General features: G+C 47.1%; 1 protein-coding gene across 1 annotated transcript in view; it reads left to right on the top strand.

Moving 5' to 3' along the window:
* MRE11 (MRE11 homolog, double strand break repair nuclease) overlaps positions 1–15,167 on the top strand; it is a 461,003-nt gene that overhangs the window by 205,878 nt on the left and 239,958 nt on the right. Inside the window, exon 12 of the mRNA XM_040340161.1 lies at positions 10,775–10,881. Within this exon, the coding sequence (XP_040196095.1) occupies positions 10,775–10,881 (107 nt within the window). The remainder of the gene's footprint in view (positions 1–10,774; positions 10,882–15,167) is intronic.

Genomic DNA, 15,167 nt, shown 5'->3' with positions numbered 1-15,167 from the left:
CGCCCGCATACCCCGACAACCAACGGCCAGGGTTGTCGGGAAGGGGCCCTGTCCTCATCAACATGGGGACAGGGTGCTCTGAGGTGGGGGGGCCGCAGTGCGCCCCCCTGCCCCAGAGCACCCAACCCCCCCATGTTGAGGGCATGCAGCCTGGTACGGCTCAGGAGGGGGGGGGGGGCGCTCGCTCGTCCCCACTCCCTTCCTGGCCGGCCGGGTAGCGTGCTTTGGATACGGGTCTGGTATGGATTGTAGGGGGACCTCCTACGCCGTTTTTTTCGGCGTAGGGGGGCTCTCCTTACAACCCATAACAGACCTAAGGGCCCGGTATGCTCCTGAGGGGGGAACCCATGCCGGATTTTTATTTAAAATCCGGCGGGGACTTCCCCCTCAGGATTCATAACAAACGCTGCACACGTGTAGAATTGGCGGGAATCCAAGTCGGATCTCCCGTCGCTTCTATGACGCGCTTGCTGGGATGTGCTGTCACTATTCCAGTGAGTGCGAGATGTCGGCGAGATCTCGGCACCATGTCGCCGAGAATCAGCGCGATGCTGTCGTGCTAAAAACACAATATCACAAACACCTACTCTATGTTCCGTCTTATTAGGAGAGGACTAGGCAGACATGTTAGATATTTAAATACATGTAACTTTAACAGAGTTAAACAGCCCTGCCCAGGGGGTGGTCCCTCCAGTCATAACCCCTCACCCTGCAGCCAGCAGCTCAGTTTTTTTCTGCCTAGTAGAGGAGAAGGACCTGGTTCCCTTTGGGCCCAGGGTCCTGAAGAAATTTTTATTATTTTATAAGTTTATGATTTTAATTTTGAGAAATCTTTTATCAACTGCCGGCTAGGTGACAGGCTGGATATTATAGATCCTTGTAGTCCACCCAGTCCGGCCATTGAGCGTGAGCAGACCATAGCTACGCGCTGGGTCGGCCACGACATACCCCATGGCTCCATGGGTGACCGGTGAGCTATATGCTATATGCTCCGGGGGTTCACATATGACTGGGCTGCTTGCTGTCTCAGTCACAGTGGACTGTGCCGACAGCTACTCTGTACTGCTCGGTTGTAGGTCTGTCAGGAACACACCAGGAGGTCCTCGCAGGGACGGGTAAGTACGGTTCCTCCTGTCTCAGCAGGATGTAACAGCTGGGCATTCCTGAGGGGTAGATTAGGGGGTCTTCTGTCCTCCCTTTCCTCTCCCTCTGTCCCTCCCCCCCCCCTTGCGGGGCCTGCTGCGTCGGCCGGGGTATACCCGAGGGGGATTTCGTATCCCGGTTGGGGGCTTCTGGGGCTGCTCTCTGTGGGGGATGGTCTGCCTCTGGGAAGTCTCCATTCAGCATATCTACGGCCTTCTCGTCCATTTTCTTGGGGCCTGTGGTTATCACTGCAATTTCCATTGACGATCACTTTTTCCTTGGCCGCGCTGTGTCACAGGTCTTTATTGCGGGCGGCCATTTTCTTGTAGTCCGCTCCCTTTTTCGGCCATTTTGGGGGTGTTTTTTTATTTTTTTTTACAAATTTGCCCTCTAGTGCTGGATAGACTTCCTGAACGGCGCAAATAGCACCTCTGATAACAGGGGCTGTACAGGACTTCTGCGGTGTGGGGTAATCATACCTGTACCTCTGCAGGACAGGTTTCAGGTTTTCTACTCAAATCTGTTCGTGGTCCCAAAGAAGGACAGAGTTTCCTAGGCCTCAACGCCCTCAATGCCTCATGAGGGTTTGGAAATTTAGGAGGGAATCGGTTCGCTCGGGGGTCGCTTCGCTCTATCCAGGGGTCTTTCTGGTGTCCTGGGTCGTCAGGGTGCATGCTTGCATGTCCCCTTCTGCGTCAGGCATCAGAGGTTCCTGAGTTTTGCGGTCAGGGAGGACCACTATCACTTTCTGGCTCTCTCTTTTTGGCCTAGCGTCAGCACCAAGAGTTTTAACAAGGTGCTAGCCCCAATTCTGGCCTTGCTGTATTAGCGAGGCATTGCTGTCGTGAGCTGCTTGGACGGTCTTCTTAGCTTCAAGCTCATAATTAGAGGACCCAACCAGGCCCTCCGAGACTTTGGTTGGGTACTGAACCTTCAGTGGTCGGTGTTAGTACTGACTCAGCACCTGGACTACCTGGGGTTGTTTCTGGACTACTCGGAGGCAAGAGTTTTTTATCCTGACTGCGGTAAGATTGTGACATCCCGCATATTTTCGTCTCTCCGTTTCTGCATGCGAGTTCTGGGTTTCTTGGTAGCCTCCTTCGAGGCAGTACCATATGCCCAATTCCACACCCGAGTTTTGCAAAAGGAGGATTCTGTCCAAATGGAACAAATCTCCATTGTCTCCGGATTATCATATTTGTGTAAGTCACCTAGTCAGGGCTTCTCTGAGTTAGTGGCTGAGGTCCCTGGCCCTTCAGTCCGGGAAGTTTCTCCTTCCTTTCCACTGGACTGTGATCACGATGGACGCCAGCCTAATCGTTTGGGCGGGAGTCTGGTGGGTTCAGTCTGCCCTGGGCCACAGGACTCCGGTAGAATCCCGCCTGCCGATCAATGTCCTGGAACTTCGGGCGATCAGTTTGTGCCTCCCTTGAGTGGTCACAGAGGCTACAAAGGCGTCCAGTCAGGATCCAGTCGGACAACGCTATGGCATATGTCAACCATCAAGGCGGAACAGGAGTTCGGCTGCAGCATCGGAGGTCGCTCACATCCTAAGGTGGGCCGAAAGGAGCGGCTCTATCGGCTGTTTACATTCCGGGTGTAGAAAACTGGCAGGCTATCTAAGTTACCAGATGCTGGACCAAAGGGGAATGGTTGCTACACCCGGAGGTGCTGCAACTCCTTTGCCGGTGATGGAGCATGCCAGATGTGGATCTCTTGGCTTCTCTACTCAATCGCTAGGTGTTGTTGCCTTATAAAAATGTTATGTCTAATCGCCATTAGCAACTAGGAATAATTGTACATAGATATAATATACGATAATGATAAAATGTATAGTGTGTAAGGGAAGCATTCCAGGAACGGTTTGAACTAGACTCAGAGTCTAGTGTGTAAAAATCTATTCAACACCCTCCGTTTGATATGCATGAAGGCAAATGGATAATGTCGCAAGAGACGGCCCATCCACCTCACCTTTGTGATATACAAACAACCCAGGAAGAGAGATAACAGCAGGAGGCTAGATGACACCTAGACACCGTAAATGACTCTTCCTGTACATGAATGGCCATTGAAGGGATGTTAATGAAACATGAGTTAATTAACTTGTCTTCAAATCTATTTCATTCCTCAATTTAAGGTGGAAGGAAGCTGTGACCATATTAGGAAAGGATAGTAATGTCCAATCAGAGTGGGCCTCAGGGACCTAAAGTTAAGGTGGAAGGAAGCTGTGACCATATTAGGAAAGGAGAGTATTGTCCAATCAGAATGGGCCCCAGGAATATAAATTAAGACCTGGCAGTCTAGTTAGTTAGAAAGAAGAAATTAGAACAGATCCTGGGCCCAGGGGAAAACCGTTCTGAAGGTAATATCAAGGAATCTTCTCCTCACGCACTTATCATAGCTTAATCATAATTTGTTTTCTCAATACTTTTAGTGTGATGTACTTACTTTGTATTTGAAACTAACTTTTATTTCCCTTACTTTAAAACTGTATATGTATGCAGTATGTTAGATAGCAAATATCTTTTCTCTAAATAAATGTGTTATGTTGAAACTTTCACTCTGAATTGAACTCTCTTATTTTTAACCACATATCATATATGTGAGTTATTAAATCATAAATATATACAATATAAAAGCAACAGTGTCAAGGTTGTGACCAGGTCCAGAGATCCCTGGGCAGATGCGTTGATGGCTCCATGGGGTCAGTATAGGCTAGTTTATGCTTTTCCTTACTGTAGTTGCTTCTTCGTCTACTCCGCAGAGTGGAGGCCGAGGGGATTCCGGTGATCCTGGATCACCAAAATGTTCGTCCTAGACTGGCCCCGACGTCCCTGGTAGGCCAACCTTATGCACTTGGGGGTGGTCATTCCCTGGCGTCTACCTATGCGGGAGGACCTTCAGTCACAAGGTCCCATACTCCATCTTGCATTTAAGGAAGCTGTGTCCGTCCATGGACGAAAAGAGAAAATAGGATTTTTTGTACTCACCGTAAAATCCTTTTCTCTGTCGGCCAAGGACAAACACAGCACCCACCCCTCTTTTTAAGTTTGTACTGCTTTTTGACGAACTGAGCTGCCGGCTGAAGGGTTATGACTGGAGGGACCGCCCCCTGGGCAGGGCAGTTCAACTCTATTCAAGTTGCATGTATTTAATCATCTAACATGTCTGCCTAGTCCTCTCCAATAGATGGAACATAACCCACTTTGTCAAGATTTAAGGAAGCTGTGTCCATCCATGGACGAGAGAGAAAAGGATTTTACGGCGAGTACAAAAAATCCTTTTTTTTTTATTTTTTTTATTTCTTCATTTCCAAACAATTGTGAGAAAAAATGACAACTTCAAAAACTCACAATGTCTCTTATTAAATACCCTGCTCTACTTTCCAAAAAAGGGGTCCTGAGAGGGATATCTGTAGTGTCCTGGCTTTTTCGGGCTTTAAGAAATTTTCCTTCAGACTAAATTTATATACAGTAATTTAGGTTATTTTTTCTAAAGAAATGTAGCAGAATACAGTTTGGCCTAAATTTATGAAAAAACTATTATTTATTTACAAAATTGTATAAGAAAATTACAATTGTTTTAAAAAATTTCATTTATTTAGCAAAAAAAATAAAATTATTAAAAAGCACCAAAAAAATCTCTATTTGTGTAAATTTTTTTTATAAAAATGTCATATGGGCACAGTGTAGAATGACAGCGCAATTGTCATTCACAGTGTGACAGCGCTGAAAATTGGCCTGGACCTGAAGAGGGTAAAAGTGCCCGGTATTGAGGTGTCTACTCTAACCACTTGCCGACCGCCAATTTACGTCGGAAGAATGACACGGGCAGGAAAATGGGCGTATTTGTATGTTTCTTTGAATTTTCCACCTAGCGAGCACGCCTGCCCGTTCCACAAACTCAATGTTCACCGGTGGCCCGCGATCGTGACACGGAGAGGCAGAATAGGGAGATGTAAACAAGGCATTTTCCTGTTCTGCCTAGCAACATGACAGGGAGCTACTGCTCCCAGTCATCGGGAGCAGTGATCTCTGTCATGTTGTAGTGAGACCATCCCCCTACAGTTAGAACACATCCCTAGGACACACCTAACCCCTTGATCGCCCCCTAGTGTTTAACCCCTTCCCTGCCAGTGTCATTTATAAAGTAATCAGTGGCTATTTGTAGCTCTGATTGCTGTATAAATGACAATGGTCCCAAAATAGTGTGAAAAGTGTCCAATGTGTCCGCCATAATGCCGCAGTCCCGATAAAAATTGCAGACCGCCACCATTACTAATAAAAAAATAATAAAAATGCCATAAATTTATCCCCTATTTTGTAGACGCTATAACTTTTGCGCAAACCAATCAATATACACTTATTGCGATATTTTTTTTTGTTTTTAACAAAAATATCTAGGAATACATACATATTTTATATATATATATATATATATTTTTTTTTTTTTTTGAGGGGATATTTATTATAGCAAAATGTAAAAAATATTGCTTTTTTCTCTTATCGTCCATGGACGGACACAGCTCCTTAAATCTTGACAAGTGGGTTATGTTCCCTGTTTACAGGAGAGGACTAGGCAGAAACATGTTAAATAGTTAAATACATGTTACATTAACAGAGTTGAACAGCCCCGCCCAGGGGGCGGTCCCTCCAGACATAACCCTCCTCACTGCAGCTTGCAGCCTCAGTTTCGTTCTGCCTAGCAAAGGAGAAGGACGTATGGCTCCCTTTGGGCCCAGCGCCCTGAGGAGAAATTTTATTTTATTTTACTTTACTTTTTCTTGAAGAATCTTCTTTCAACTGTTGGCTGAGAGACAGGCTGGATATTATAGATCCTTGTAGTCTACTCAGTCCGACCAGCAAGCGTGGGCACACCTTTGCAAAGAGGCTTGGTCTGCCACGCCATACCTCATGACTCCTGAGGTGGCCGGTGAGCTTTGCTCCGAGGTCCACATATGACTGAGCTGTGGTGTTGTCTCAATCACAGTGGACCGGGCCGACAGCTACCTCCATTGCGGTTGTAGGTCTGTCAGGAATGCGTCAGCGAGTCCTCGCTCGGACGGGTAAGTACAGTCCCTCCTGCTTCGGTGGGTTGGTACAGCTGGGCATTCCTGGGGTTCGGGGGTCCCTTCCCCTTACTTCCCTGCTCCTTTCCCTTGCTGCATTGCTAACATTGCCGCTGTCAGGGGGGAGGGGGCCTTCCTGAGGGGACTGTTATCTGGCCTGTGTTTTTTCTTTTTTGTATTGGGCTTTCCTGTGAGGTAAAAAGCCCTGTGATGAGCACAGATGTTTATGATTATACTTCAGCAGACGCTGACTGATTGGTGACACCTGTAATGGTTTTGCTTTTTATGCTGTATCTGTGACTTGTCCTTAAATAAAACAGCCCTATGAGGCTTTTCCTGTTTAAACACAGGTCCCTGCAAAAGTTACCTCACGGTTCTTTTCCTCACAGGCACTGTGCAGTCTCCTCCTGAGGGAGTCCCCTGGTTACCCCTGGTCAGCGCAGCAAGTGGGTGAGAGGCCCTGAATAGGGCTCTAGGAGCTTTTGTCTATAAGGCCCAGCTGGGGGACTAATCTGTCCCTGGGTGCATAAGCCGATCACGCCGGCACCCAAATCCTGCCAATGTATATAGCCTTCCCTCCCTGTCTCTAGGTGGGAGGGGCGGCTTGCAGGTTCACAATTCAGTGAAACCTCCCTGCTCTCCGACTAGTGGGTCTGCGAGGTGGTCTCTTCGGAGTACTAGATAGGGTTTCCTCCTATCCACAGAACAAAGTTCTGTCCTTGTGTCTTCCCCTCCCGGCACGTCGGTCTGCCTTGGGCAGTGTGGGATTTGCTAAGCTGCAAGGTAATTTTACCTTTCCTGCAGGACGAGAGTTTTGGGGTTTTCTATGGGCCTCAGGCCCTAAATACCTTTGTGAACGTCGGGTAGTTCCGCATGGAATCCATTTGTTCGGTGGTAGCTGCGCTTCATCCGGGGGATGTCCTGACGTCCTCGGACATCAGGGACGCATACATGCATGTCCCGTTTTGCACATGTCACAGTGTTTTTTTCTGTGCTTCGTGATGAGAGAAGGGTCTCTGTCAGCCTGTGGCCCTCCCTTTTGATCTGGCGTCAGCACCATGGGTTTTCAGCTAGGAGCTCGCACTTATTTGAATTTTGTTGGGACAGCGAGGCTTTGCCTCATTGGCTACTTTGACGACTTTCTTCTGAGAGCAGCTTCTGTCTCCGACCTAGTGGATGGGTTATTCCCATTCAGACCCTCCGAAGATTCGGGTGGATGTTAAACGTTTAGGCCAGAAAGTGTAGCTCAGTGGCAGCAAGCCTGCCCTACATGTGTGCGACCCAGGGTTCAAATTATGGGCATGCTAGGTTCCGACTCAGCGTTGGAGTATCTAGTGTTGATCCAGACTCCTCAGTGGCAAAGGTCCTTCTTCCCCTGGAGAAATTGCAGACTCTTCAGTCTGCGGAGAAGGTATTGGCATCACGCAATCGGTCTTCTCTCCGGGCGCCTGCTGGTTCAGGGTCTGTGGGTAGCCTCCTTCAAGGTGGTACTGTATGCCCAGTTCCACACCCTGGTTTTCCAGTGGAACTACTGTCCAGGTGGTAAAAATCTCTTGTCTCTGAAATCATTAGATTCCTGTGCGCCACCTAGTCAGAGTCTCTCTGAGTTGGTGACAGAGATTCCCGACTCTTCGGTCCGGGAAGTTGTTCCTTCCTTCCAGTGGTCGGTGTTTACGACGAATGCCAGCTCACGGGTTGTGAACCTGGAGGTTCACAAAACTGGGGGGTCCAGTCGGCCCTGAGTCGCTGGACTTGCGTGGACCTATGACCACACCTCCTTGAATGTGTCTGGTCTCGGTAGCTACCCAGGGTCGGGCCTGGCTAGTGCCTGGTGGAAGACCGCCTGGGAATACCAGGTGCTGTCTACTGTTCATTGTCCTACTATTTTAGGCGATCAGGCTATGCTTCTCCTTGTGGTCGACCAATCTGGTTTCAGCCGGACAACGCCACGGCCGTGGCTTCAGTCTACCATCAGGTATGCCGGCAGGCAGACTACTGGAGTCGCCAGATGCTGGACCAGGGCGACTGGTCTTTGTGCTTGGGGTGTTTCGGCTCCCTTGCAGGAGGTGAGCCTCACATGGCATGGATCTCCTGGCAGCTTGTCTCCGCCGCAAGGGTGTCAGTTAGTGGCCAGGTCTAGTGATCTTGTACAGACGCGTCAGTCGCGCTGGTGGCCCTGTGTTGTCTGTATCGGTGATTTTTTGCCATTCCTCCATGGTAGTTGCTTCCTCGGCCGCTCCACAGAGTGGATGCTGAGGAGATCCCGATGATTCTAATCGCTCCAGATTACTCTCGGCGTCCTTGGTACGCTGATATCGGGCGCCTGGTAGCGGAGGCACCCTGGCGATTGCCAGGGCAGGAGGTTCCTGTCTCAAGGTCCCATACTTCCTCCTGTTGTACAGTCACTGACTTGCTTAACATGGTTATTGGAAACCAGACTTTAGGTGACCAGGGTCTGTCTGACTCGGTCATCTCAACAGGGCACCGTAGTCTTCTTCCGGAGGATCTACCGTCGCACCTCTCTTGGTGCGAAGGGATGGAGTGACGTCCACAGGCGTACTTTCAATGTCCAGGGTCCTGCTGTTTTTAAAGCTTGGATTGGATCTAAAAATTGCTTAAAGCACCGTTTGGGGGCAGATTTCAGCCTTGGCTGTGTTCTTTTAGTGGCCTTTTTGCGGCCCGTTCCCTGGTGGGTCCCTTTTTTTTTGTGTGCAAGGGGTTTGTCATATACTTTCCCCTCTTGGCCCATCTCTTCCCCCATGAGTTTTGACTCTGGTGCTCTCGGTTCTTCAGGAACCTTCCTTTTGGAAACATCAGAGAGATTTTCTCTTGACACTATCTCAGAAGGTGGCCCCTTTAGTGGCCTTTACCTCTGTTAGAGGGGTTTCTGAGTTGGCGGTCTTGTCTTGCAAGCCGCCATGCTTGATCCCCCATAAGGATTAGGTGATGGTGCGCCCGCGACCTTCCCTTCTTCCGAAGGAGGTTTCGGCCTTTCATACTTTAGGCGTGGTGCGCGCTTTGCGGGTATACCAGCCTACTACGGCTCCATTTCGGAGCTTCTGACTCTCTTTTGTGTCGGTGTCTGGTCCACAAAAGGGCCTGGCGGTCTCGTCGACCACCATTTCTCGGTGGATCGGGCAGGCCGTCATACAGGCCTATGCTCCTAAGGGCGGGCCCCCCTTTCCGGTCACGGCACTTTCGACCAGGGCAATTGGTGCTTCCTGGGTTTTTTTTTTTTTTTTTTTTTTTTTTCCGACATCATGCGTCGGTCTCACAGGTGTGCGAGGCGGCGATTTGCTCGTCCGTTCACGCTTTTTCCAGAATTTACATGGTTGCTGTGAGTGCATCTTATGATGTTTTTTTCAGCCGCTAGTTTTTGCCGGCGGCTGTTTAAAGTTGCACCTCCTCCGTTGAGGAGCTCTGCTTGTTTTGGGGTGAAGTTAAAATTGTTTTTACTGATATATTTCCCACCCCTCGTTTTTTGACACTGCTTGGGGACGTCCCACTTGTCAAGATTTAAGGAGCTGTGTCCGTCCATGGACGATAAGAGAAAATAGGATTTTTTGTACTCACCGTAAAATCCTTTTCTCTGGAGTCCATGGACGGACACAGCTCCCACCCCTCCTTTTTAGGTTTGTACTGCTTGTTACGAACTGAGGCTGCAAGCTGCAGTGAGGAGGGTTATGTCTGGAGGGACCGCCCCCTGGGCGGGGCTGTTCAACTCTGTTAATGTAACATGTATTTAACTATTTAACATGTTTCTGCCTAGTCCTCTCCTGTAAACAGGGAACATAACCCACTTGTCAAGATTTAAGGAGCTGTGTCCGTCCATGGACTCCAGAGAAAAGGATTTTACGGTGAGTACAAAAAATCCTATTTTTTCAACTTTGACGCTCATTGTTTGGTTATAGCGCAAAAAATAAAAACTGCAGAGGTGATCAAATACCACCAAAAGAAAGCTCTATTTGTGGGAAAAAAAGGACATCAATTTTGTTTGAGTATAAAGTCGCGCGACCGCGGAATTGTCAGCTAAAGCGACGCAGTACGAAATCGCAAAAAATGCACTGGTCAGGAAGGGGGTAAATCCTCCGTGGCTAAAGTAATACTAAACCTGGAATCGGGCATTAAAACTGGTCACACAATGAAATGCAAAAGCCCAATCCTACTTTTTTTTTTTTGTTGTATCCCTGAAGGTGCTTTTGTAATATCATATCTCTTTGTCTGACCTTGCAATTGTTTTTACTTTTTATTCATCTCCTGATATGCTTTCAGTTGTACGTATTGCCTGGTTTATCTGTGTTTTCGAATTATTTATAACTGAAACATAAAATCTGTTGGATGATATTGCTTTGCATGTGTGTGTGGGTGCCAGGTGTTGTTTTGATGTATGGATTGTAGCTGCTTGATGTGACATTAGCTGTGCGCTTCCTTAGCACACGTAATATCCCCTTGATAAATGGAGCTCACGCAAAGTGTCATTTTCAAGGACATCTATGTCTAGCTGGGATGTTAACACCTTATGTGCGTTTTTTTATGTCGTAAACATCTCAATTTTCTTTGCAGATAACATTGAAATAAATTTTGGGAAATTTGAAGGCAGGCAGTCCTCAGAAGTCACTACACTGCGGGTGGAGGATCTGGTGAAACAATATTTTCAGACAGCTGAGAAGGTAAATGCGATGTATTTTATACACTACTTTTTACACAGGTGTGAAAAATATTGTAAGACAAGAATGCTTTTAGAAATAGAAGTGTTAATAGATTACTTTTTTATCAGTTAACAAAATGGAAAGTAAATGAATAGAAGGAAAATACAAGTTAAATCAATATTTGGCCTTCAAAACAGTATCAATTCTTCTAGGTACAATTGCACACAGTTTTTGAAAGAACTCGGCAGGTAGGTTGTTCCAAACATCTTGGAGAACTATCCACAGATCTTCTGTGGATGTAGGCTGCCTCAGATCCTTCTGTCTTTTCATGTAATCCCAGACACACTCAATGATGTTGATATCAGGGCTCTGTGGGGGGCCAAACCATCACTTCCAGTACTCCTTATTCTTCTTTACACTGAAGATAGTTTTTAACCACTTGGCCTCTGGGCACTTAAACCCCCTTCCTAACCAGACCAATTTTCAGCTTTCTGTGTTCTCACATTTTGAATGAAAATTACTCAGTCATGCAACACTGTACCCATATGACATTGTTGCCCTCTTTTTCACACAAATAGAGCTTTCCTTTGGTGGTATTTTATCACCACTGCGTTTTTTATTTTTTGCGCTGAAAATGAATAAAGACCGGAAATTTGGTAAAAAAGTGATTTTTTTTTTATTTCTGCTGTAAAATTTAGCAAATTAGTAATTTTTCTTCATAAAGTTTGGCCAAAATGTATACTGCTACATATCTTTGGTAAATAATAACTCAAATAAGTGCATATTATATGGTCTTTGTCATAGTTATAGAGTCTACAAGCTAATTTCCTGAGGCCCTAACAAGACAGTACAAATACCACCCAAATTATCCCTTTTCTTTATAGTACATCACAGGACACAGAGCAGCCAAAATAATTACTATGTGGGTTATACGCCACCTATAGGTGAATGGACACTGGCACACCCAAAAGACAGGAAGTCCCCCTCTATATAACCCCTCCCATACCGGAAGTACCTCAGTTTTTTCACCGGTCTCTCAAGGTGTTGGTCACGGTAGTTGAAGTGCTATGCTAAAGAAGAGCCCAGTTGGAGAAATCCTTGGCAGGATCAAAGGGCTATGCAGTCAGATCCATTCATGGTGCTAAAAGAGAATGGCCAAAGTGGATGGTACCTGAGCCTCGAGGAAGAAAAAGCATGGTCTCTTGCCTGTAATGCTTCTCTTTTGAGGGCTGAACCCTGGGATCCAGGTCCTTGGTTACATAGCTAAACCAAAGGTTGTCCTGGCAGGGTGCTATACAGGTCCAAGGGTGTGGACCCCAGTATGCAAGGGGGACCCGGTCCTTGAAGGTTCGTCATGATATGGCCCACTGTGATGGGTGAAGATTGGATCTGGCTGTGTTTTCCAGCAGTATCCTGCGGCGGAAATGGTAAGTTAAAAGTCACTTATGGACTTCTTCTGAGTAAGCGATGCCTTGCCTGTTTTTTACCACTAGAGGGTGTAATTGTAACATACCTGGGGCCAGATTCACGTAGGAGGGCGTATCTTTGTGCGGGCGTAGCGTATCCTACATACGCTACGCCAACGTAATTTAGAGAGGCGAGTACCGTATTCACAAAGAACTTGCGCCCTAAGTTACGGCGGCTTATCGTAAATGGGCCGGCGTAAGCCCGCCTAATTCAAACTAGGCTGGTAGGGGGCGTGTTGTATGGTAATGAATCGTGGTAAATTACGCTGGTTCAATGTTTAGTCGATGTGAACGTAACCTACGCCCATCCCCATTCACGGACGACTTACGCAAACAACGTAAAATACGACGCTGTTCTGACGTTTCCGATGTCCATACCTAACATGACTTACCCCTGCTTTATGAGGGGTAAAGTTACGCCGGTCGGACGCCTTACGTAAACAGCGTATTTTAATACGCCGGGCACAAGTACGTTCGTGAATCGGCGTATCTAGCTCATTTGCATATTCGATGCGGAAATCAACAGAAGCACCACCTAACGGCCAGCGTAAATATGCACCTAAGATACGACGGCGTAAGAGACTTGCGTCAGTCGTATCTTAGACAAATTCTGGCGTATCTGACTCTCTGAATCAGGCGCCGAGATATGATGCCTCACATTCAGACTTACGGCGGCGTAACTGGATATACGCCGTTGTAAGTCCTTTGTGAATCTGGGCCCTGGTGTTTAGCATTACCATGCTTCCCTTGCAGTATGCTCAGTGTCTGGCAGCGCTCCTGTGGACAGCATTGCCCCCTTACTCCGCTCTGTCGTGGCCGCCAAAATGGCTTGGGGTTCGCCCGCCACTGGAACACGGTGGTCGGCATCCCCGCGGTGACACAGCCCCTCTCCCCCCAAACTATCCCGATTGTTGGACCCGTTCATACACGTGCATGGGAATCGATTTAGTTTAAAGAGCTACCCTAGGCCGTGGGGGAGTGGCTTGGCGCAGCCAACGTGCACGTGGAAACGAACGTTCACGTAATACACGGCACAGGCACAAGGCTTACTGCCTATAAAGTTTGTGTAGGTGTTGGATACAGGCATTTTAAAGGCACGTCTACTCGGCATCAGGCTGGGCAGTGATAGCGGCATATTTCCATTGCTGGACTATAGCTCGGCAGTAGATGCATATTGTTAGTACCTCTGCCTTTTGTGCTTCGGACTATGTCTTCCCGAAAGAAAGGAGGGAGGAGCGCAAAGGCACTGATGTCGGGGTCTGAGGATCCTAGTCGCGCTTTCACAGTCCTATCCTCCCACGAAATACCAGAAGCAACTAGCCAGTCAGCCATTCAGGCTGTCAGGCATTGTAGCTACTTCCAACATTTCAGCCTCTGCATACGTCGCCAAGGACGATTTGGCTTCAGTGTTAGCTGGTTTCGAAGGAAAAATAGCCGATATGTTCGCGTCTACCTCCCAGTCCGGGAAAAACGCGATAGGTCCCCTTCTCCTCCTGACCTTCCAGTATTGGAACAGAAATGGGCATATGTAGTTGAGATGCCATTGGGTGACCAGGAAGAAGGGCAGACAGATTCCTCCTCTCAGAAGAGCCCTTCTCAGCCTTGCAATCTCAAAAGTTGCTAGTTCAATCCCTTACGGAGTTGGTCCATTCTGGATACAAGTTGCCCCCAGCGCACGTAGCTGAGGCCCCCTTTTCCTCTTTGGGTTTTTTAAGGCCTCCACAAGGACCACAGGAAGTTGTTTTTTTTTTTTTTTTTGGTGGGAGTAACCGAGGCAAGGAGAGTATCAGAATTGGCAGCTTTCTCATGTAAAGAGCCATACTTAATTATTCATAAGGACAAGGTAGTGTTGCGTCCTCACCCAACCTTTCTGCCTAAGATAGAGTCCAGTTTTCACCTTAACCAAGATGTCTCCCTACCTTCCTTTTTTCCAGATCTTAGTTCTCCAAAGGAAACATTGTTACATTCTCTCGATGTGGTAAGAGCTGTTAGGCTCTATCTGAAGGTAACAGCTCAGATACGGAGAACTGATGCTTTGTTTGTGCTACCAGAAGGGCCCAGCAAAGGGCAGCGACTATTTCAAAGTGGATTTGTCAGGTTATAATTCAGGCTTATTGTTTGAAAATAAGGGTTCCGCCTTTTGAAGTTAGAGCACACTCTACAAGGGCAGTGAATGCTTCATGGTGCATCACCAAGCCTCTATGACTCCGATTTGCAAGGCCGCGACTTGGTCATCTGTACATACATTTACAACATTTTATCAGTTAGACATAAGGTGACAAGAGGATGCCGCTTTTGGGTGCAGTGTACTGCAAGCAGCAGTATAGATCCTCACGTCTGATGGTGGCCTGCTTTGATATGTGTCTCCCTCCCCTCAAAAGCATAGCTTTGGGACATCCCACATATTATTTACTAGAGCTGCTCTGTGTCCTGTGATGTACAATAAAGAAAATATGATTTTTATAACAGCTTACCTGTAAAATCCTTTTCTTGGAGTACATCATGGGACACAGAGGTCCCTACTCTCTTATTGGGATATATATATTGCTTTGCTACAAAACTGAGGTACTTCCTGTATGGGAGGGGTTATATAAAGGGGGACTTTCTGGTTTTTGGGCGTGCCAGTGTCCGTATAACCCACATAGTAATTACTAGGCTGCTCTGTGTCCCGTGATGTACTCCAGGTAAGCTGTTATAAAAATCTTATTTTTAGAAAGTAGACAGTCCAAGGTGTTTAGTAAGAGGCATGGCAAGTTTTTTGAAGTGGTCATTTTTTCCCACAATTCTGTACAAAATTAAGATTTTTTATTTATTTATTTATTTTCACAAAATTGCCTCTAC

This window comes from Rana temporaria, chromosome 2, assembly GCF_905171775.1.
Source record: "Rana temporaria chromosome 2, aRanTem1.1, whole genome shotgun sequence".
Taxonomy (NCBI): domain Eukaryota; kingdom Metazoa; phylum Chordata; class Amphibia; order Anura; family Ranidae; genus Rana; species Rana temporaria.
This window is presented reverse-complemented; position numbering and strand designations above follow the sequence as displayed.